This window comes from Oncorhynchus tshawytscha, linkage group LG19 (assembly GCF_018296145.1).
Source record: "Oncorhynchus tshawytscha isolate Ot180627B linkage group LG19, Otsh_v2.0, whole genome shotgun sequence".
Lineage (NCBI taxonomy): Eukaryota > Metazoa > Chordata > Actinopteri > Salmoniformes > Salmonidae > Oncorhynchus > Oncorhynchus tshawytscha.
Window position 1 is genome coordinate 27,548,544 of NC_056447.1, and position 24,078 is coordinate 27,572,621.

At 40.7% G+C, this 24,078-nt stretch overlaps 1 protein-coding gene across 1 annotated transcript; it reads left to right on the forward strand.

The window, feature by feature from the left end:
- Positions 1-10,533: 10,533 nt before the first annotated feature.
- LOC112218568 (repulsive guidance molecule BMP co-receptor a) lies at positions 10,534-23,134 on the forward strand. The gene is made up of 4 exons (XM_024379460.2): positions 10,534-11,173; positions 14,402-14,520; positions 16,957-17,474; positions 19,898-23,134. The coding sequence occupies exons 1-4, from the start codon at positions 11,160-11,162 to the stop codon at positions 20,600-20,602; spliced, it is 1,356 nt and encodes a 451-aa protein (XP_024235228.1). The 5' UTR covers positions 10,534-11,159; the 3' UTR covers positions 20,603-23,134.
- Positions 23,135-24,078: the final 944 nt, after the last annotated feature.

Here is a 24,078-nt window from a genome sequence, read left to right on the forward strand (position 1 = left end):
TGGTAGAGTTTGTCTTTCGTGGAGTTATCAGAATTGCATGGGAAGGTCTGCTCAATCCAAGATTACAATTGATTACAGCATTAACCTAAAAATGGAGGAGGCAGGTGGCAGCAGGAGGAGGTAGGGAACTGGTCTGTCTGCCCAATATAAAGGATAAAAACTGTCAGAGGAATAAAAATAGCATAAATAGGAAAGTATACCAGTTTTATTTGAGAACCAGGATGTTGACAGCTGTGCCATACAGATTGCAAAATAGTTGGGAAGAGATTTTTGATGTACCGATTCCATGGTACAGGGTGTACGAGTTGATATATAAAACGACACAAGATTCAAGACTTTGTGCTTTTCAGCTAAAATTATTATATAGAATTCTTGACACCAACAAAATGTTGAATATTTGGGGCATACAATTAATCGAAGCTCTGCAGATTTTGTTGTGAGGATACAGAGTCAATAGACCATTTATTTTGGTATTGCCCTCAGGTAGCCTGTTTGTGGTCTCAGGTTCAGGAATGGCTATAAATGAATAACATTGATCTAAAATTGACCCTAGAAGTAGTACTGTTGGGAGATCTGTAGAGACCAGGTCAGTCAATTACGAATATATAATACTCTTAGTAAACCTATTTATCTTCAACTTGCAATCTGTGGCTTCTATTCGATTATATAGGTTGAAATTGTATGTTAAACATCACAGCATAGTTGAAGATATATGACGCGTAGAAATCCAAAGAGGGTGGCCAGCAGAGATAGGTGGGATGGGCTTAGGGAAACTGAGAGTAGAGATGTTAAATTGGAGACAAGTGGGAGTGGAGTTGCTGTGCGGGGGACAGAATGACGGTCAAAGATAAAACATTTTTTTAAATAAAGTCAAAATAAAACATAACAAAAAGTATGTTTGAATGACACAGGGGCAGTGTTGTTAGTTAATGCCGGTTTGCCTGAGGCTGATGCCGTGCAGGTGTATGTCACATGCATATACACCCACACTCATTCAAATGCACACATGTACACATACGCGGACAGACACACACGTAAAAAGTGCCATACATACACTCAAACATATTCGGTTGACCTTGCTGTTATGATTGTTATTGATGTCTTTTGTTTTTTGCATTGTTGTTTTCTGTATTTCTCTTTTTCGCTATTGTTCATTTTGTTGGTTGTTGGGGGGGGTCTTGGGCGTGGGGAATGGAATTACTGAATGTATAATTTTTTTCTCGGGGGGGAGGGTCACAGATGGTTGAGGGGCAGCTCTTGGGGAACTGTGGGGGGATCTTGGAGGGCTGGTATCCTGGCAGTTGGTGGATCACTGGTTCGGTTCCCCATTTTCGACCTTGTGGGAGATCTGTCGACATGCCATTGAGCAGGGCGTTGACTCTGGTTGCTTCTCTGTGTCACTCTGGATGGGAGTCTGTTAGATGACTAATGTGATGTAGTTGTTGAGTGGCTTCACTGTAAGTATATTGTATGCTTTAAATATTTAAAAAATACTAAATTAACTCCCTAGTCCTTGACGATGGCAAGCAAACCCATAACATGATGCAGCCACCACCATGCTTGAAAATATGAATAGTGGTACTCAGTGATGTTGTGTTGGATTTGCACCAAACATAACACTTTGTATTCAGAAAGTTATTTTTTTGCCACATTTTTTGCAGTATTACTTAAGTGCCTTGTTGCAAACAGGATGCATGTTTTGGAATATTTTTTTATTCTGTACAGGCTTCCTTCCTTTCACTCTGTCATATAGGTTGGTATTGTGGAGTAACTACAATGTTGTTGATCCATCCTCAGTTTTCTCCTATCACATCAATTAAACTTTAAAGTCACCATTGGCCTCAAGGTGAAATCCCTGATCGGTTTCCTTCCAAACCAGCAACTGAATTAGGAAGGACACCTGTATCTTTTGTATTGACTGGATCCAAAGTGTAATTGGTCTCTTCAATGGGATTTTCAATGTCTGCTTTTTTATTTTTTACACATCTACCAATACAAGGCATTACATAACCTCCCTAGTTGTGTGGTTAAATCTGTGTTTGCAATTCACTGATCGACTGAGGGACCTTACGGATAATTGTTTGTGTGGGGTACAGAGATGAGGTAGTCATTCAAAAATCATGTTAAACACTATTATTGCACACAGAGTGAGTCCATGCAACTTATTATGTGACTTGTTAAGCACATTTTTACTCCTGAATTTATTTAGGTTTCCCATAACAAAGGGGGTGAATACTTACTGACTCAAGCCATTACAGCTTTTCATTTTTAATGAGTTTGTAAACATTTCTAAAAACATAATTGCACTTTGACATTATGAGGTATAGTGTGTAGGCCAATGACACAAAATCTCAATTGAATCCATTTAAAATTCAGGCTGTAACAACAAAATGTGGAAAAGGTCAAGGGGTGTGAATACTTTCTGAAGGCACTGTAAGTGACACATTTTAAAAAATGTGGATTCTCATTGTTATTGTTCAATGACTGGTATTAGGTGAAACTTAACATTATGAATGTTTTGCACCTATTTGCATTTCCGTGCACACAAATCAGAATCTGGAATCTCCCACAAGCAAAAACAGAACGATGGCTAAGAATGTAAACAAACCTGTATCCAAACAGAGGCTGTCATCACAAGCTTAGATTTATGAGAAGTTCTAATGATCAGCAGATTAAATAAATACTTTTAAAAAAAAGGTTCTTGTTTGTCATGCAAGCCTTAATTTTTGATATGCTGCCAAAAGCCAGGTAGGGACTAATAGGGTGCAAAATTGTTGTGATCTTAGCCATGTGTGTGGCTGAAAAATAACTTTCAAAACAAACCCTGACATATGACATCCTTGCATTTGAACTTTGAATATTAGGAAGACCGGTACTATTTCCTGTATATTTCTCTGATAGAAATTAAAAACATTGAGAAGAAGCATTCACCTAACCGTGACATTGAAGAACCCATATTAATTACCCTGGTTGTTTACCTTCTGTCGCCACCATTGTTTTCCTCTTTTGTTGTCCCCTTAATGACCCCAGTCTATTCTGTAAGGCTGATTATCAGCTACAGCCAAGGTGACATTCATACACAAAATGTGTTTTAAAGATATCATTTATAGAGATAGAATATTGTCTGATATAGCAGTATTTACTCATACCACCTTACATACACATTGGAAAGCTGTTTCATATATATTAGCCTGACCCCTCCAACAGCTTATCTGACACAACCTTTTGTGTAAAATAAATTAGATCAAGTTAAAGTGGAATCAGAAATATTTCCCTTTCAAAACAGTGTCAATGCGACACATTCAGAAATGTAAGACATAGAATGACTACTACAGGGTAATATTACTTTAAAAAAATAACTTGGTTTGTTCATTATGGCTATCTTTGTCTCTTTGGGTCACAGGTATATAGATTCATTGAATAAACATAAGAGGAAGTCTAGTAGACAGCATATAACCATTTGATTCCTTGCCACTTTTTTTACATGAACAAATTGGAAAATAAATGGTTTCGCCGGTATCAGGGGGCTCATGATCTCCGTTCCTGAATATTAATAGGAAAATCCTGAGCCCTGACAGTTTGAGCCTTACAAAATCCCATTTTCACCTTCATTTTCTATTTCAGTGGCTGGAGTTTTATGTGGGTCTAGACCTGACAGACTTGGTATAATGGATTAAATGAAACATAATGACATTTCTCCTGTCAGTATTCAGTGGTGAAGGACATCACAGGGAGCCAATGGAAGGCTTTATTGATCATTTCTTTCACTCTGGGTAATAATAGTTGCATGACTGATTGCATTTAACATTTTAGTCATTTTGCAGATTTTTATTTTACCTTTATTTAACTAGGCAAGTCAGTTATGAACAAATTCTTATTTACAATGACAGCCTAGGAACAGTGGGTTAACTGCCTTGTTCAGGGGCAGAACAATATATTTTTACCTTGTGGTCTGGGATTCAATCTAGCAAGCTTTCGGTTACTGGCCCTACGCTCTAACCACTAGGGTACCTGCCGCCCTGTTGTATCTAATTTGTCCTGAAACATTGACGGTTGAAATGCAATGAGCTTGACATCTTGATATCTCAACACAAAAAATACAGTTAATATTTTTGGTAGTGTGTGTCTATCTACTATGTCAGTACAGTAAATCATTCTACAAAACTGCAGTCTGTCATATTGATGTCAACTGACTATTTGTGTTGACTGACCACACTGTTGCAGAGAGGCAGCCCCCCACCAGCTGTGTTTGAGACAGGGGGCCAGCATCCGGCACTTCTAAAGCCGTTATTTTCACACTGGGGTAGCAGCCTTTCATGTGTGAGCTGTTACATCAATGTAAAAATTCTTCTTCTCAATAGCCATTAGTGAAGGGCAGCCCTGAGCTGGAAACTGCTCAGGGATTTCACCATGAGGCCAATGGTGATTTTAAAACAGAGTTTAATGGTTGTGATATGAGAACTGAGGATGGATCAACAGCATTGTACTCCAAAATACTAACCTAAATGAAAAAATGAAAAGAAGGAAGCCGGTACAGCATAAAAAATATACCAAAACTTGCATCCTATTTGAAATAAGGAACTTAAGTAATGCTGCAAAAAATGTGGCAAAGAAATTAACTTTTTGTCCTGAATACAAAGTGTTTTGTTTGGGGCAAATCCATCACAACACATCAGAGTACCACTATTCATAGTTTCAAGCATGGTGGTGGCTGCATCATGTTATGGGTTTGCTTGCCATCGTCAAGGACTAGGGAATTTTTTTAGGATAAAAAAAGGATTACAGCTTTAAGCACAGGCAAAATTCTAGAGGAAAACCTGGTTCAGTCTGTTTTCTAACAGACACTGGGAGATAAATTCACCTTTCAGCAGGACATTAACCTAAAACACAAGGTCAAATCTACACCGGAGTTGCTTACCAAGATGACATTGAATGTTACTGAGTGGCCTAGTTACAGATTTGACTTAAATCGACTTGAAAATCTACGGCAAGACTTAGCAATGTTTGTCTAGCAATGATCAACAATCAACATGACAAAGCTTGAAGAATTAAAAAAATAACAAGGGGCAAATATTGTACAATCCAGGTTTGCAAAGCTCTTGGAAACTTACCTAAAAAGACTCACAGCTGTAATCACAGCCAAAGGGCTTCTACAAAGTATTGACTCAGAGGTGTGAATACTAGAGGTCGACTGATTTATGATTTTTCAATGCCGATACCGATTTATTGGAGGATCAAAAAAAGCTGATACCGATTAATTAGACCATTTATATATATATAAATAAAATAAATATATATTTATATATATATATATATATATATATATATATATATATATATATATATATAGCCGTATATATTCCCCCAAGCAGACACATCGATGGCTCTGAACGAACTTTATTTGACTCTTTGCAAACTGGAATCCATATATCCTGAGGCTGCATTCGTTGTAGCTGGGGATTTTAACAAGGCTAATCTGAAAACAAGACTCCCTAAATTGTATCAGCATATCGATTGCGCAACCAGGGCTGGTAAAACCTTGGATCATTGCTATTCTAACTTCCGCGATGCATATAAGGCCCTCCCCCGCACTCCCTTCGGAAAAGCTGACCACGACTCCATTTTGTTGCTCCCTGCCTACAGACAGAAACTAAAACAAGAAGCTCCCACGCTGAGGTCTGTTCAACGCTGGTCCGACCAATCTGATTCCACGCTCCAAGACTGCTTCCATCACGTGGACTGGGATATGTTTCATATTGCGTCAGACAACAACATTGACGAATACGCTGATTCGGTGAGCGAGTTCATTAGAATGTGCTTTGAAGATGTCGTTCCCATAGCAACGATTAAAACATTCCCAAACCAGAAACCGTGGATTGATGGCAGCATTGGCGTGAAACTGAAAGCGCGAACCACCACCGCTTTTAATCAGGGCAAGGTGACCGGAAACATGACCGAATACAAACAGTGTAGCTATTCCCTCCGCAAGGCAATCAAACAATCTAAGCGTCAGTATAGAGACAAAGTAGAATCGCAATTCAACGGCTCAGACACAAGAGGTATGTGGCAGGGTCTACAGTCAATCACAGATTACAAAAAGAAAACCAGCCCAGTCACGGACCAGGATGCCTTGCTCCCAGGCAGACTAAATAACTTTTTTGCCCGCATTGAGGACAATACAGTGCCACTGACACGGCCCGCAACCAAAACATGCGGACTCTCCTTCACTGCAACCGAGGTGAGTAAAACATTTAAACGTGTTAACCCTCGCAAGGCTGCAGGCCCAGACGGCATCCCCAGCCGCGCCCTCAGAGCATGCGCAGACCAGCTGGCTGGTGTGTTTACGGACATATTCAATCGATCCCTATCCCAGTCTGCTGTTCCCACATGCTTCATGAGGGCCACCATTGTTCCTGTTCCCAAGAAAGCTAAGGTAACTGAGCTAAATGACTACCGCCCCGTAGCACTCACCTCCGTCATCATGAAGTGCTTTGAGAGACTAGTCAAGGACCATATCACCTCCACCCTACCTGACACCCTAGACCCACTCCAATTTGCTTACCGCCCAAATAGGTCCACAGACGATGCAATCTCAACCACACTGCACACTGCCCTAACCCATCTGGACAAGAGGAATACCTATGTGAGAATGCTGTTCATCGACTACAGCTCAGCATTTAACACCATAATACCATCCAAACTCGTCATCAAGCTCGAGACCCTGGGTCTCGACCCCGCCCTGTGCAACTGGGTACTGGGCTTCCTGACGGGCCGCCCCCAGGTGGTGAGGGTAGGTAACAACATCTCCACCCCGCTGATCCTCAACACTGGGGCCCCACAGGGGTGCGTTCTGAGCCCTCTCCTGTACTCTCTGTTCACCCACGACTGCGTGGCCACGCACGCCTCCAACTCAATCATCAAGTTTGCGGACGACACAACAGTGGTAGGCTTGATTACCAACAACGACGAGATGGCCTACAGGGAGGAGGTGAGGGCCCTCGGAGTGTGGTGTCAGGAAAATAACCTCACACTCAACGTCAACAAAACTAAGGAGATGATTGTGGACTTCAGGAAACAGCAGAGGGAACACCCCCCTATCCACATCGATGGAACAGTAGTGGAGAGGGTAGTAAGTTTTAAGTTCCTCGGCGTACACATCACAGACAAACTGAATTGGTCCACCCACACAGACAGCATCGTGAAGAAGGCGCAGCAGCGCCTCTTCAACCTCAGGAGGCTGAAGAAATTTGGCTTGTCACCAAAGTACTCCCAAACTTCTACAGATGCACAATCGAGAGCATCCTGGCGGGCTGTATCACCGCCTGGTACGGCAACTGCTCCGCCCACAACCGTAAGGCTCTCCAGAGGGTAGTGAGGTCTGCACAACGCATCACCGGGGGCAAACTACCTGACCTCCAGGACACCTACACCACCCGATGTCACAGGAAGGCCATAAAGATCATCAAGGACAACAACCACCCGAGCCACTGCCTGTTCACCCCGCTATCATCAAGAAGGCGAGGTCAGTACAGGTGCATCAAAGCTGGGACCGAGAGACTGAAAAACAGCTTCTATCTCAAGGCCATCAGACTGTTAAACAGCCACCACTAACATTGAGTGGCTGCTGCCAACACACTGACTCAACTCCAGCCACTTTAATGATGGGAATTGATGTAAAATATATCACTAGCCACTTTAAACAATGCTACTTAAAATAATGTTTACATACCCTACATTATTTATCTCATATGTATACGTATATACTGTACTCTATATCATCTACTGCATCTTTATGTAATACATGTATCACTAGCCACTTTAAACTATGCCACTTTGTTTACATACTCATCTCATATGTATATACTGTACTTGATACCATCTACTGCATCTTGCCTATGCCGCTCTGTACCATCACTCATTCATATATCTTTATGTACATATTCTTTATCCCTTTACACTTGTGTGTATAAGGTAGTAGTTTTGGAATTGTTAGCTAGATTACTCGTTGGTTATTACTGCATTGTCGGAACTAGAAGCACAAGCATTTCGCTACACTCGCATTAACATCTGCTAACCATGTGTATGTGACAAATAAAATTGGATTTATATTTATATATATATATATATATATATATATATATATATATATATATATATATATATATATATATATATATTATTGACAATTACAACAATACTGAATGAACACTTATTTTAACTTCACTTAATATAATACATAAACAAAAATCTATTTAGTCTCAAATAAATAATGAAACATGTTCAATTTGGTAAAAAATGCAAAAACACAGTGTTGAAGAAGAAAGTAAAAGTCAATATGTGCCATGTAAAAAAGCTAATGTTTAAGTTCCTTGCTCAGAACATGAGAACATATGACAACTGGTGATTCTTTTTAACATGAGTCTTCAATATTCCCAGTTAAGAAGTTTTATATTGTAGTTATTATAGGAATTATTGTACTATTTCTCTCTATATCATTTGTATTTCATATACCTTTGACTATTGGATGTTCTTAAAGGCACAATAGTATTGCCAGCTCAATCTTGGGAGTTGATAGGCTTGAAGTCATAAACAGCTCTGTGCTTCAAGCATTGCGAAGAGCTGCTGGCAAACGCAGGAAAGTGCTGTTTGAATGAATGCTCACGAGCCTGCTGATGCCTACCACCACTCAGTCAGACTGCTCTATCAAATATAAAATCATAGACTTAATTATAATATAACAAACACACAGAAATACGATCCTTAGGTCATTAATATGGTCAAATCCAGAAACTATCATTTCGAAAACAAACCGTTTATTCTTTCAGTGAAATAAGGAACCGTTCTATATTTTATTGAACGGGTGGCATCCATAAGTCTAAATATTGCTGTTACATTGCACAACCTTCAATGTTATGTCATAATTATGTAAAATTCTGGCAAATGAATTACGGTCTTTGTTAGGAAGAAATGGTCTTCACACAGTTCGCAATGAGCCAGGCGGCCCAAACTGCTGCATATACCCTGATTCTGCTTGTACAGAACGCAAGAGAAGTGACACAATTTCCCTAGTTAATATTGCTTGCTAACATTAATTTATTTTAACTAAGTATGCAGGTTTTAAAAAATATACTTGTGTATTGATTTTAAGAAAGGCATTGATGTTTATGGTTAGGTACATTGGGCAAAAACAATGCCTTTTTCACGAATGCGCTTGTTAAATCATCATCCGTTTAGCGAAGTAGGCTGTGATTTGATGATAAACAGGCACCGCATTGATTATTTGCAATGCAGGACAAGCTAGTTAAACTAGTAATATTAACTACCATGTGTAGTTAACTAGTGATTATCTTAAGATTGATTGTTTTTTAAAGATAAGTTTAATGCTAGCTAGCAACTTACCTTGTCTCCATGCTGCACTCGTGTAACAGGCGTCCAAAAATGCCGATTACCGATTGTTATGAAAACTTGAAATTGGCCCTAATTAATCGCAAACATGTCTAAAAACATGTTTTCACTTGGTCGTGATGGGGTATTATGTGTAGATGGGTGAGGGAAAAAATGTTTTAATCAATTTTGAATTCAGGCTGTAACTATATGAACGTACTCCATGTCCCCAGTAGGTCAGGTTCAGATGGATAAATGTGATGGACTCAGAAATGTTGCATTATCTACAGTATGACATAGTAGCTGTCCAAGAGAAGCAATATATTTCTCATGTTTGACATGACACTCAATGCACAAGTTTATGACACCATTTGAAGAACTGGGCTACTTTCACTGACATTTTTAGTGGTTCATGTCCGGTAATATGTTCAGATTCATAGGCTACCTGTTTCTGATGCCAGCCCATGCTGGGTATTTTTCTATCTAGCTACATCTGGAAAGAAGGCATAATAGCCTACACCATTGGAGCTTAGCAAATGTCTGTCCCATGACTCAGTGATATGGTTGACTCCAATCACCTGTTTGATGGATTTTCCTGATCACAGAGCAGTGGAGGCAGTGAGAGCCTTCTCCCTAGAGGGATGAGGTTGGAGCCCGGCCTTGTAATGGCTCTCTAGGAGGGGGTGGTCTGGTCACTCTGCTTGAGTTTGATCCTAAAACACAGGTGCAGTGTAATTCCCCTATTCCCCCCTCTGTCTTTGAGTCTGATCCATCCGTTACCTTCCCGTTTCTAAATTTGGCCATATCCAAAGCTAGTTTTTAATATCTAATATATAGTCATGTTGGATTTGGACCCAAGCTCTCGTCATGCTGTGCTACTGTACTTGCTGTTTCCCTTTCACTTTTAATCTCGGCGAAGTGAATGGTAGGCTATTTTGGCATAAATGTCAAATATTGCTTAAGCTGGCCTACTAAAACAGCGTATGCATCATTATTATTCTAATTTGATAAGATAGTGGTTATAGTGTAGTTATTATAGTGTAATACAGAGTGGTGGGAGGTACGAAATGTGAAGGAGGAGCATGAATCTTAGTTATTGTGGTTTATTAAAATTAGTTGCACCAGTTTATGCATAATATTTGGAGAATAAATACCCAGTCTAAACACTCGCAAATCGCCTGAAACGGCGCGAGGTGTCGGGGGACTGAAGAGGGGTCCCAGCGGCGTCATGTAGAGCCGATCATTGTCTCTCACACTTTCTAAGTATCCATTACACAACAGTGAGCAAGGCAAGGAGTCGGGCCAGAGATATCAGCAGCCCATGTGAAGCAGCAGCGGTGCCCGGAGGGCTCTTCCTCTCAACGTCAACGAGAACCAACTAAACTGAGATCAGGAATACAAGCGTAGAGATGAGAACAACTGTTAATTATGGTAATATTTTATGAGACGTGAACGTTTATATCGTGGGAATGTTCAGTCAACGGAATGAGGAAGAATAGTATCCAAGTGTATGAGAATCAATGAGTTGAACGGGTGCTCTATTTCAATGCGAATTATTGTTTGCAAAAATCACTTTGATTTCACACTCCTTATTTGAGACACCTTCGAGGGAAACCATGAATGGAGGTCGGCATTTTCCACCAATTTAAACAACGGTATATGCGAAACATTTGGATTACTTTGCTGCACAACACCTATTTGGGGTGGAATTTCGGACTCGGGACTTCTCGCCTTTGCGCTTTCCTCGCGTTCAGCAGCTAAACTTGGAGGGATCCATGCAGTCGCAAAGGTTGGTATTGGTCGTTTCTCAACAGCGAACAATTAGGCCATTTACAGATTTTTGCCAGGCTAAAATCCAACTTTATATTTTCGTGGAGGCTTCTCATAATATTTCTGTCAATGGGTCATTTTATTTTGAAAAAGTCTGTGTTTTTGACAGTGGACTATAGGAGACTACTTCTATTGTGAAGCGTAACGGTAATCCATATTGTGTGTTGATTACCCTTATAATACATTTGCCCGGCATTGTCTGCTACAGACTTTCTTTACATGTTTTGGCAAAGAACGGCAATAGCCTACATAGTAGGCCTACATACTACAAAAGTGAACTTGCAATGCAAGTTGTCCAGCTGTTATAACATGTTTTAAATGTTATTAGGTCTATAAGCATTGACATAGGGTACGGCATTGCTACACAACTAGGATACTTGTATAGCCTAAAGTCTATGGATTATTGTAAATTCATAATGGTCATAATACGATTCTATTAGACAATATCGCTGTCTTCTCCTCTTTCACAATGCTAAAATCAAACCCTTTACGAATGCATTATTCAGAATCAAATGGAATTGGAAATCTATTAGAAAACTTCCAATCGAGCGCCTATCATATTTGTGTTTTGAATAAATAAAACATAGAACATGGGATTATTTATTCGCTGTGATAGAAAGTAAATGGGGTGGTAGGCCTAACAATGTTGATGACTGACTGACAGTTGTGGGCTACAGTTGCACTAAACCGCCAAATAATAGACCTGTGTACTAATTTAATGACAGATCAACTTGTCCCGGTACTCATAATGCCATGTGCGTTTGTCATGATGTGAGGTTTGATATCTAGAGTTAATACAGGCGCCATCTGTTGGAAAGTGTGAAGTATCTTCACTGGGTGTCGTATAAACCAGATCATACAGTATGTGGCTATGGGCCAGATGCATTACCAGTATAGGCCTATCTCCCCGAAATATATAAGGAAACATCTGGAACGCTGTAGTAATTTTATGAATTTAAATCGACATTTAGGTCTAGGTATTTTAAGCCAAAGGATAGGCCCTACGTTTATATTTCAAGGTCAGTGATGACTAAAATGAAATCAAAACTCATTTTGGCCAATGAGACCATCTATTTGTTCAATGGACGGATTTAGCTTGGGGGGAATTTGGTTTTAGCTGGCCTTGCAGGAGGCATTACATGGGGGCTTTATACTGTAGGTCCCCATTGAGATGTGATATTGTAGGCCTACAGTGAAATGTGATTGAGTGTTCTACAAGTCGAGGCTACATGTCAGTTACCATACATTGTTAAGCAATCCAAAACATCTTCCAGTCCTTACAGAATATAAGTATGTTAAGAAATAAAGCACTATCAATGTAATATCACTCAAGTGGCCCAACTAAATGTCTAAACACATCCATGTAGTTTCAACAAACTATGCCCTTTAATCTGGTTTAATAATCATATTCACTTATAGAACAATGGCTATCTCTTTCCAGACAAATAGATAGTCTGGGTGGTGTTTGGGGTTTTCCAGTAGGCTAATGTTCCCAGGGTTTGTTATCAACCCCAATAGACTAGTATAGCCTACACAGTATGTATTTATGCCTACATAACTTCTTAGCTGGATAGTATTCTTAAGTATTCTCATTGAAGTGCAATGGTGCATCAATATGTTCAATGTCTTAGGGAATCAGCCACCTTCATTGCCTGACATTAAGGATTCAAAAAAAATGGATCAACATGGTCAGACATATTTTACACCACACAACAGACTTGACTTGCTTCAGTGACATTTATACTGTAGACCTACAGAGCAAACAGTGTTGTGTAGAGCAGTATTGTACTGATGGGTGGTTGATCAACATGTGTAGTAGTTCTTCATACAAGTCCTGGTGCATATTGCCTATTCATTATCCAAATCATGACATAATGTATAGAACTAATAGACAGACAAATAAAACATTCTTAATGAACATCTGCTGACTTGTTTCTCAATTGTTTGCTGGCTGACGTATGTTTTCTTTCAATTGTGATTTCATAAAGATGTTATGTATCATGTTACTAAAAGGCTAAGCATCAATGTTTGCTCCAATTTAAATCATACTAGCCTTCTATGTGTTTGTATCTTATGGATGATCAAATACCAACTATTGTGTTATGGAGGTTTCGTTGACAGTGCACCAACCAGCGTAATATATCGTACCTGTTATTTGACACAGCTAAAATAACACGTTTTGCTTGAGTATCTTTTTTGAGGATAAATGCTATTATCCTTTTTTGCTGTTTATCTCCATTTAAATTCAATTTCAATTCTACATAGATTGTCATGAACAACACCTGACAAGAATTCTGTGTAGAAGTAATTCATTTTTGTAGGGAGTTAGTTTATTTAATCTAAAAGTGTTAAAACAGTGTTAAAAAATGGTTTGCAATGACTTCCCAACACAATATTAGGTAGGTGTTCCTTATGTTTGGTATACTCAGCGTATAATCAGTCACGTTATCATTGATTGTGAGTCTATTAAAGAAATGCCACAAAGACAGAACACAATATGAGTCAATAATACTGTATTAGCCTAAAGGGCGTATAGCCTACAGGTTTATAAGTGGTAACTTTTGACATAGCCTATTTGACATTGTGACGTATATGTTAATTTGTCTTTTGTACTACTATTAGCATGGTTTGCAAGGTTAAACATTTTCATAATGGACTATAGGCTAAGTCAAGGCGCAAGAGAAGTGACATTCACCCATGCAGGCTAACCTCTGCCCCAACATAGATTTAGCAACATAGAAATAACGTTAATAAGGTTAGCATGTTTATGTAGCAGCAAAGCAAAACACTTTTGTTCCCATCAAACTGTCGAGGCCCAACGTGCTATAATGAACAAATCTACACCGTTGAGTTGTAATTTGAGACTCAGGAGGGGACGAAGGCTTTAACAACGGCTCCTCATTGGTCCAGTGAGTAGTATAAACTGCACCTTCTTGACACTCCCTAAATTCAAGATCGATTGCCAGCTTTTACTGTTTGCTAAGGAATTCGAGTGCATTGAATCGGCTCCTAGAAAGAGGGCGAAAGTTACTTCGAGATTTCGAAACAAGTACTTGATCGAGGACATGACTGCATTACGTGACTTCAGATCTCATGTAGCCTACTGCTCCGTCTTATTCAACAAGATAGACGATAGGAATATCTCCTAATTCATTTTTCTTCCACCTTCTTGATTTGATTCGACCAGGGAGAGGAGAGAAGTGCGACCCCGTGCTGGATGGACGGTTATGGGGAAGGGAGTAGCAGGACCTTCGGCGCTTGAAGTCGGCAAGATCCTTGTTTTGTTTCTTTGCCTGTTTCCTTCTGGTAAGACTTTGCAATAGAGATACTATTTAAATCATGCGCGTTAACTGTATTAATATGATTATTATCTAGTTATTACAACCCTTGTTTTGCCCTACGGTAACCATTTGCAGCTCACATAGCTTAATTAAACAACCTGCCAGATGGATGTAATAGACATGTACCTACATTATTTGTCAAACGAGACAATTAGTTGATCAACACAAATGGAAGACTGACTTTATAAATTGCATGTCAACACTGGTAAAACATATAATGTCAGAGTCCTGTGGAATCGACAGTGTCGGTACGAACCGCCAATGGTTTCGCGTTTCTTGTGCTCCATGTTGAGGTGGTATATTCGTAATAAAAGAAATCGTCACATGGGAGTAAGACTTTTTTGTTTCTATTGAATAATTTTACACAGCTCAAGCCTATGCTACCCAAGCTGTATAACCCCGTAGTTGTGTTATGCTTGGGGGGAGGGGATAGGGTTTACGCATTCTAACCCTCTTTTCTAAAGTAACCTAACGGTACTTGCCTTTTTCCTTTTGTACCCGTATTGCGTCGGTCTAAAGAAAGTAAAGACAAATAGTTCGGGAAATCCATGAATCCCTGAATCCCAGGCGTTATTTTTGGTTGGATGAACAATGAGCAATTCGTAACCATGCTTAGGTTATTTATTATTCGACCTGCATGGATCTTTCTAAGCAACATTAAAACACCTTGATATGACACTGGTTATAATGGTCTTACTTGAGCCCTTCTTCCTTATTATGAGATGCAGAAATAGCCTATCTCCATGGCCTCGTAGAAATCAATTTGCTCATTTACCGACTTTTATCAGTTTCTCTTTCAAGTCATTTACCGCCAAACCAAAAAGTGATAATGCAAGTGTTAATTGTTGTTGACGTTTATTCAAGATTAAGATTAGTTTATTGCCACTTATCAGATGCATGATAATAAATGCCTTTTGTTGCTGGGAATGGGAGGAGGGAGTGGTGTGTGCTGTGTGGAGGTTGGAATAGTTGGGGTGGAATGGTAGAGTCATCCATATTAATAACTGAAAGTGTGACTTCAAAGTGTTGTATAGTCATTGAACGTTTGGTGCAGCAAAGTTACATGTAGACTCGTCCTAAACTGAAGTTTGTTTATTAGGGTGAAGTTAGGAGATCCAATTGTATTGGTATTTGCTATGAATTACATCTATTCTTTCCTCTGTAACCCCCCTATACCATGCCACCCAAAGCAACTTAAATTTCAGGTCATGTCATTTAAGTTCTGGGGAATGCCTGTTGGAAGTTGCATTACTCTTTGATTAAGGCCTTCTGCAATGGACAGGTGGATATCTAATATCCAGTTTGACCTGTGGAATGGTGAGGCCTCTCTTCTGTTCCGCTCTCTGGTCCTGGAGCTAGTTTCTTTCCTGTCTGAACCCCCCCCCCCACGATACAATCCATTGCTGATGAACAACCTGATCCCCTTACACAGAGCAAATTTATGACTGCTGGTCTCTTCACAATAGCAACTTACATTGCCTTCATTCACTCCCTCCCACATTGGCTCGCACAATATCATCCCCCTTCCAGTTCACCTCAACAATAGCTAAATTCTCAAAATAATAATTTCCTCACTCCGTTCTGGCTTTTAGCCATGCAACAGGAGGATGTAGTATAGATGCAAACATTAGGTAGCTGTGAATTTATGCAGTTAACACTTCTGAGTAGCTTGTTCTGACTAATTAATGAGGTGTGTGTTGGTGCTTTTCCTAATGTAGCCCCCAATGTCCCTGTTGAAATCAAATTTGTATGTTTTTTATGACAAGTTTACATACCATGTCTCCCACCATTTTTTTTTAAATGATGCATGATCTTTTGCAGATTCACTGAATCTCTTGGAAAAGGCTAAACTCACTGTGTGCTGTATGAAGTCTCAGCGCAGACTTGATTTGTAATGAAGTGTGCATACACATCCCACTGGGCATAGACTCGTTGAATCAACGTTGTTTCCACGTCATTTCAATGAAATTACATTCAACCAACATGGAATAGATGTTGAATTGATGTCTGTGCCCAGTGGGATGATGGAGTTGGCAATCTGCAGCCACTTGGAATCCACATATTTGGTGGAATTTTGGTTTTCGTTACACTTGAAGTCAGAGTTATTTGATGGAAATAAATGCTCAATTTGTCTCGAGACACTGAAAAAACATGGAAAAACTCAAAGAATGCTGCAGGGCTTTTTTGGATTATAGGAGTCTAAAGACTGGCCATTGCATAGGTTATTGTTTAAGGGTTTCAAACACACAGATAAGACTGTATAACACCTACTTTTCCTGTTTGTTTAGTACATTAATTGTTCAACACAATGTTTAGTGATTGGATGAACAGTCCATTGTGGGTATTGGTTTGCCATTGTTGTGTGATCTATGGTCCTAATGTTTTCTTCTCCTCTCTACAGTGAGTCTGCAGTGTAAGATCCTCAAGTGTAACTCAGAGTTTTGGGCCTCCACCTCAAGCTCTGGCCCGGAGGAGGAGTTCTGTACGGCACTGCGGGCGTACAACAACTGTGTACGCCGCACCGCACGCACTTGCAGAGGCGACCTGGCCTACCACTCAGCACAACATGGCATAGAGGACCTCATGAGTCAACACAACTGCTCCAAGGAGGGACCTACAACCCAGCCTCGAGCCCGGACCCCCGCTCCACCCCCACCACCGCAGCTCCAGCCTGACAGCCAGGAGCGCTCCGATGGGCCGGAGCAGTGTCACTACGAACGCAGCCTTCCTCGCCATTCCTCGCCACCCAACTACACCCACTGCGGCTTCTTTGGAGACCCACACCTCCGTACCTTCAGCGATGACTTCCAGACCTGCAAGGTGGAGGGAGCCTGGCCACTTATCCATAACAAATACCTGTCTGTTCAGGTGACCAACACACCTGTCGTGCCTGGCTCCTCTGCTACAGCCACCAGCAAGGTGAGAGTAGCCGCTACATCTCTCTATCATCTTGAATCAATGTGATATTGACTGTATGTTGGGTACACCACAGTTACAGTGTCTGGTGATGCTTGACATTGCTACTGATCCAAGTATTCTGTGATTATTTCATTGCTACAGACTGAATCCTTGAAAAACTACTCTATTGAATTAGAATTTCACAACTTTCCTTATCATAGAAATATCAACAGACCTTGCAGAACGTCTGATAACACTGGTCTTCTCACCACTGTGGAGGAGTGTAGACATGCATCTAAGTAGAGAACAAAAAGATAGCCAAAAGATACATGTAACTGCCAAAATAATGGAAACACTTGAGCAAATGAAGGATACAACGTATATTGAAAGCCGGTGCTTGAACACAGGTGTGGTTCCTGAGTTAATTAAGCAATTAACATGCCATCATGCTTAGGGTCATGTACATAAAGGTTGGGCATGCAGGCCATTATTTTGGCTACCATAGCCATTTTACGAAAGGGAAAGTTTTGTTGTCTCCTGAGCAAGGCTGCTACTCCTCTATTTGACCCTTTTCTTACTAAAGAAAGCCCTTTCAGGTAATGGGAGATAATATTTTTTGCTTTGTTTGAAACACTGAATGGAATGTTGTTGGACAAATTGTACTGCAGTGATTTATTTGTAAGAGCTCTCAAATCAAGAAATATTATCTTAAGTAAGACCTTCGTATGTAAGAGGTTGTGGGCCTCTTTAATGTGGCCAGAGAAGTAGGAGCAGCCGTGGGAATGTTTTACTGTGGACTCTGGTTAATGTTTGGATCAGTTCCATCGCAGACCAATAGGCAATACACAGAACAATTGTTGGGATCCTGATAAGGTTTACAAATGATATGCCAGTATTATACCCGCAGTATAAACATCATGTGGACAGCCAAGTCGAATTTTAGGCCCACCCTATGTGTAGCAGTCCATACCCTAGCATTGTGTGTATGTTAGTTAGAAACTGTTGTTTTAACTAAGTGCTCAAGCCATGCAGGAAACTGCAGATATTTTCTGCACATTAGTTGGCCCTGATACCTCATAAATTATCATTGTTTTGTTTCTACAGTACATTGTACGGCCTGGAGGGCCACCCCAGAAATGTATTTCATTAGAACATGAGGTGAAAACAAAGATCCCTGAGCATTTGTAGTCTGCAAAGTCATTTAATATTAGGTCCACATTTGGTACGATTTTGGCAGTCGCGGTTGTGTGACCAATAGGCCTCCGTGCACTGTATCCTGACTGCAGGGTTTACACTGACATTTTGTCCTCAATCACATAAAGAGAGAGACCAATTTTCCATCATCAGACCTAATGATGCACTTTCAGCATTCTGGCTTTTTTCTGTGTGCTTAAGGTAATGATATTTTTACACAGCTGTACTTGGAAGCAAATTACACAGCTTTTGAAGTTATTCAGTCTGGACAAAGGGAAAACAAGGCAGAAGCCTATGCCACCTGTACAAACAAGACTGAGTATTTCTGTAGCTCTGTTTCATATGGGCTCCTGCTGCAGTGTATGGAATGGTCTGTTGTATGCACTACCTTCATTCAAGGGATGGGTTGATGAAACAGTTTGTTTCTTTATGCACAGGGGTTTTGTAGAGGTTTTTTCATGTTCTTAGATCATGTTATCCTTCGAAAAGAGGGGTCAGTGGCAGGTAAAAAAAATGGGGGATTGTGGGGTGGGATGATTGAGGGGTGGGTTGGGGGCTGGGTTGGCAGATGACTTGACTGGGTAATAACAGGGCATTTTGGTGCTCTACTTCCTGCCCCCTATTTGAGATCAGAGCCTATCGGCTGTCCCGGGGTCACTTCTGAGACAACGGCTCACTGGCGTCCTAATGAAATCATGCAAGCAGAGAAGTGACCAGCATTAGTTAATTAGCCACAGAGCAGAGCACGCTCTCCCCTCCTGGCTCAGTGCCACTCCCTGGAGCACAGTTCTGGGGTTCACAGGCAGGTTTTTCACCACTATGAATGGCTCGTCTTTGTGTCTGCACACTGAGGCCCGATTTAACATGGCCTATACCCGTGTTTTCTGAGAGCGTTTACTTTGGCCTCCCCCATGTTGAGGCAGAGCTGAAATGTGACACTGAACTGGGGTGGTGGTGTAGATGGGTCTGCATTATACAAACTACTGGTCTTCTTAATGCCAAAGCAAAAAGATTCCCCTCAGTCATTTGTGTAGCCCTACCACTAACTCTTGTCCACATAAACATGTAAATATAGAGGTTCCATAGAGTTTAAAAAAAATTCAACTGCTGTTCAATGATTTAATAATTTGATGTCTATATATGTACCTTGCTATTTTCATCCTCAAAATGCCTGACACATATTGAAACATATTGGCTATTGTTGTGCTGACTGCTAATTCTAATCTTCTCCCCTCTCTCACTCGGTACAGTTGACAATCATCTTCAAGAACTTCCAGGAGTGTGTGGACCAGAAGATGTACCACGCAGAGACAGACGAGCTACCTGCGGCGTTCGCCGACGGCTCCAAGAACGGTGGAGACCGCCACGGAGCCAACACGCTGCGCATCGTGGATAAGGTGCCTGGGCAGCATGTGGAGATCCACGCACGCTACATCGGTACAACCATCGTGGTCCGGCAGGTGGGCCGATACCTGACCTTTGCTGTGCGGATGCCAGAGGAAGTAGTGAACTCTGTAGAAGACCGAGACAACCAGGACCTGTATCTCTGCCTGCACGGCTGTCCCGCCAACCAACGTATCGACTTCAGGACATTCAGGGACCGTGCTGTGGAGGGCCACAGCCTGGTCAAGAGCAGGACGGGCAGCCAGTCCCATGGGTTTACCTATCAGGCTGCCATGGCCAAGTGTAAAGAGCGCCTCCCAGTGGAAGACCTGTACTTCCAGTCTTGTGTGTTCGACCTGCTTTCCTCTGGGGACATCAACTTCACCATGGCTGCCTACTATGCTTTTGAGGACGTGAAAATGCTCCACTCCAACAAGGACAAATACCACATTTTTGAAAAGGATGCTTTTGGGAGTAATGCAGCACCGAGGGGATCAGATATGTTCTCGCTAGTTCTCCTCAACTGTCTGTCTATGTTGTTGTGGATTGAGTGCTGCTGGGTTCATCTATAGTGCCCTGCCAACATCATCCTCATTATGCTAGCTGTCAGTGGGTGTGAAACAAAGCCCTCACCATGTCATACTTCACCTCTACTGCTCTGTTCTCAGTGGCTGGTGGCCAGTGTAGACAGCAGGGCCGTCCATGCCTCTGAGGGGACACAGCAGCTCATTTGCAATCAAACTCATCCCAGCCCATGGTCTCATCATTGTTGTCATCATGTGTTGACTTACATCTGGGGAAGAGGTGAGCTCTCTGTGCTCCCACCTATCATTGTGTTCATTCAGCTGGTTTAAGGACTGGTCCTTTGATTAAAGGAGCAGTGGTGAGAGAGGAGAGCCCAGGAGCCCCAGCACTTTGGATATCCAGCTGGGATTAAATCCTACATTCCCACTGGGACTGCATGCCTATGGCAAGCAAGACGAGATGATCTCTTACAGAAAGAAGAGTTTGCTGATCTCCTCTCCTCACTTGTGCCAAGCCAGTGGAGCTCTCTGTGGCTCATGGTTCTGGGCTAGAGGACATGACAGGGGCTTTTGTTAATGTCTGTCCAGAAGGAGCTCACTGTTTGATGAGCTTCCAGCTTTGGAAAAGCCAGAGCTTTTTGGAGAAAGTACTCGGGCCAAAAGGATGTCAAAGCAGCGAGTGACAGTCTAGTCTGCTGTGGAGGTTAATAGGTCATAATGCCAGGTCTTTTGTAAGATTGTGTGTGTGTGGTTGTGCCCCTCTGTGGTTTAGTGTGTCCGCCAGAACAGGCTGTCTTGAATATTGGCGTTTAAAGTGTTAATTATGATAAATGTATTTTTTGTATAGGGTGTAATTAAGATGTTCATAAGAAAACAGCCCTTTACAAACTTTACCAAGGGCACAGATATTGCAGAACCCCAGATCACGTTTACAGAGTATATCTCATCCCTTCATTCAACCAATCAACATGTACCATGGCCAAGAAATTGATTTCTACAGGTCTTTTGTGAGTTATTTCTCTTTTTCTAGGCAGTCAACAGTTCCACACAGATGTAGGTATCGTGGCCATGTATTTGGTTTGAGAAAGATAGTCTTTCTGACGACTCTGTAGAGAGCAGAAAGTAGGTCCTGTATCAGAGGAGGCTGGTGGGAGGAGCTATAGGAGGACGGGCTCATTGGAATGGCTGGAATGGAATAGCTGTCAAATCCAAAAGCAGCACCCGGCGTTATACCTATTGCGTACATTGCCATTGGATGCGCCGAGTCACATTAGTAGAAATCCCATGCAGCTGTTTCAAGTTCGAACATTTGCATGTGTGATGTAGAGCGGGTTAATGCTTGATCTGATTGAATCTAAGCCTAAGTATTTTAACTTTTAATTGTGTAGAATGCTGGAAGGTGCTAAATGATCTTAGTGGATAGACATATTCAGAGCAGCATATGGCAAAGAAGTTGTCCGTTTTCGGTTTTGAATTGTACCTCTAGTCATATGCAGGACCCGTGTGATGTGCATACATCTACAGTACCATTTTGATTTGTTGTAGTTTTCCAATTGCATTGTTTGTGTTCATAGTAATAATGTCATTCACCAGTAAGCCTAAATCTTGAGGCTGAGATACTAATACCCCGAAGGCCTGCTATTTATGAACAAGACATTTAACCTACATTCTGGTTTGATCTTTATTTCAATTATTTGTTGTATACCGAAGTAAAGCTCAAAGGATACAACCTTGTCAGATGATTTGCTTCATTTTTTCCCTTCCTATTTCATCTCGGTAGAATATATTTAGATTTGACCATTCCCTTAGTACTAATCTATTCAACAACTTAACAAGGTAATATATCCCTACACTGAAGTGTTTGGCAGGCCTAACTACATGTACTGGTGCAGTTTGTTCTTAGTCTGGCAAAAAAAAGTTGTTCAAATAAACAAACATGATTGTAACATTGAATCTTGTTTTTATAGATGTAACTTGTATTTTGAGTTTTCTATATGGTTCTACATGTGTAATGTGAGATTGTATATACGTTTGTGTGTAAAATATTGTATTTTATCTGTATTGAATTTCACTACAGTTTTGAATATGAGAAAGGGTTTGGTGGTGAATGTAACCTTTTTATTTTCAAATAATTTGATGAAAACGTGAACACCACATCACAAAGCTGTAGGGTCTTTAGGGGATAGTGTTCAGCTATTTATCAATGGCAGGGATCCTATCCTGGTTACTGTAGTTTCAGAGCATTCATTTTCTTGCTCAGGAGCAGACACAAGTTAACCTGGATTCCATCCAGGTGGATATCTAAAAAGGGAATACAAGAAAGTGTCCCTTTTTTTGGTGTTCATGTTTTTAATTTTAAAGCACTTTATGTTCTTTTCACTTAGCTCTTACTTGGTTTGAACTTGATTGTGAATAGAGGTTGTCAGATTTGTAACGGTAGAAAATATGGCATTTAAACACTTGGCCGAATGGCAGAAGCCAGAAAGATCAAACTGTGTTTGTATGTAGGACACAAGCGGTGTGACACACCAACTGTTTATATTGTAAATTATTTATTAAATAAAAGATGTGTCTTGCTAACTTTTGGGTGATGTCTCTATGTTGTGGTAAACCTCTTACTTTGTTTCATAGTGATAACGAAACACTGACCAATGAAGAGCTTTTTTTTATGATCTAGATTTCCAGTGGAGGAGGTTAGGCTACTTGATTTGCTTCGTTACACTGCCACCTGGTGTAAGCAATGTGTAAGGATATGAATACATTAAAAAAACAGCCCTGGGGAGCCCTGACATTCTTATCATACAACAGTGCTTGATAAACCATAATAATCCAGGTGGATGCTTGTAGTGATAGCCATTTATGTTTTATGTATTAGCATAATTGTTGTGGGGAGGATCAAGATCACCAAAGGCAAAGACATTTATTATAATCAGACCGTTTTAGGCTGAGGCCCAATTATAAGTGTCAGACTGTTAAGGCTTCCGCATGCTTTGGTTCGTCTGGCGCCTAGCCGAACTCGGCTAGGTGAACGGAACAAGTGCGCTCGCATAATTCCCTTAAAAGACCTTCGCTTGAAAACCATGAAAAAGTTTCAATAGCAGTTTGTCTGTCTTGAGACGCAATAGTCGGTATAGACTTACTCAAAATAGTCAATCTAAGATGACTCAAGAAATTTGTTGCGCAATCTTACATTAAAATGTTTGGTGCAGTATTTCTCACGTTACACATGTGCATGAAAACGAGTCATCTATCTCAATGACAACACTTAATTGAAGAATTCCTACTATGGACCAACGTTGACTTCAGCTACCGAAATTCGGTCTGCCTCAAGAAATTGTTTGTGTGCACGAACAGCTGAAAAAACCCTAGTCTGAGGCCAAAACGAATATATATATATACTGATACTGTGTGTGTGTATATATATATATATATATATATATATACACACACAGTATCAGTCAGAAGTTTGGACACTCTCATTCCAGCGTTTTTCTTTCTTTTTACTATTTTCTACATTGTAAAAT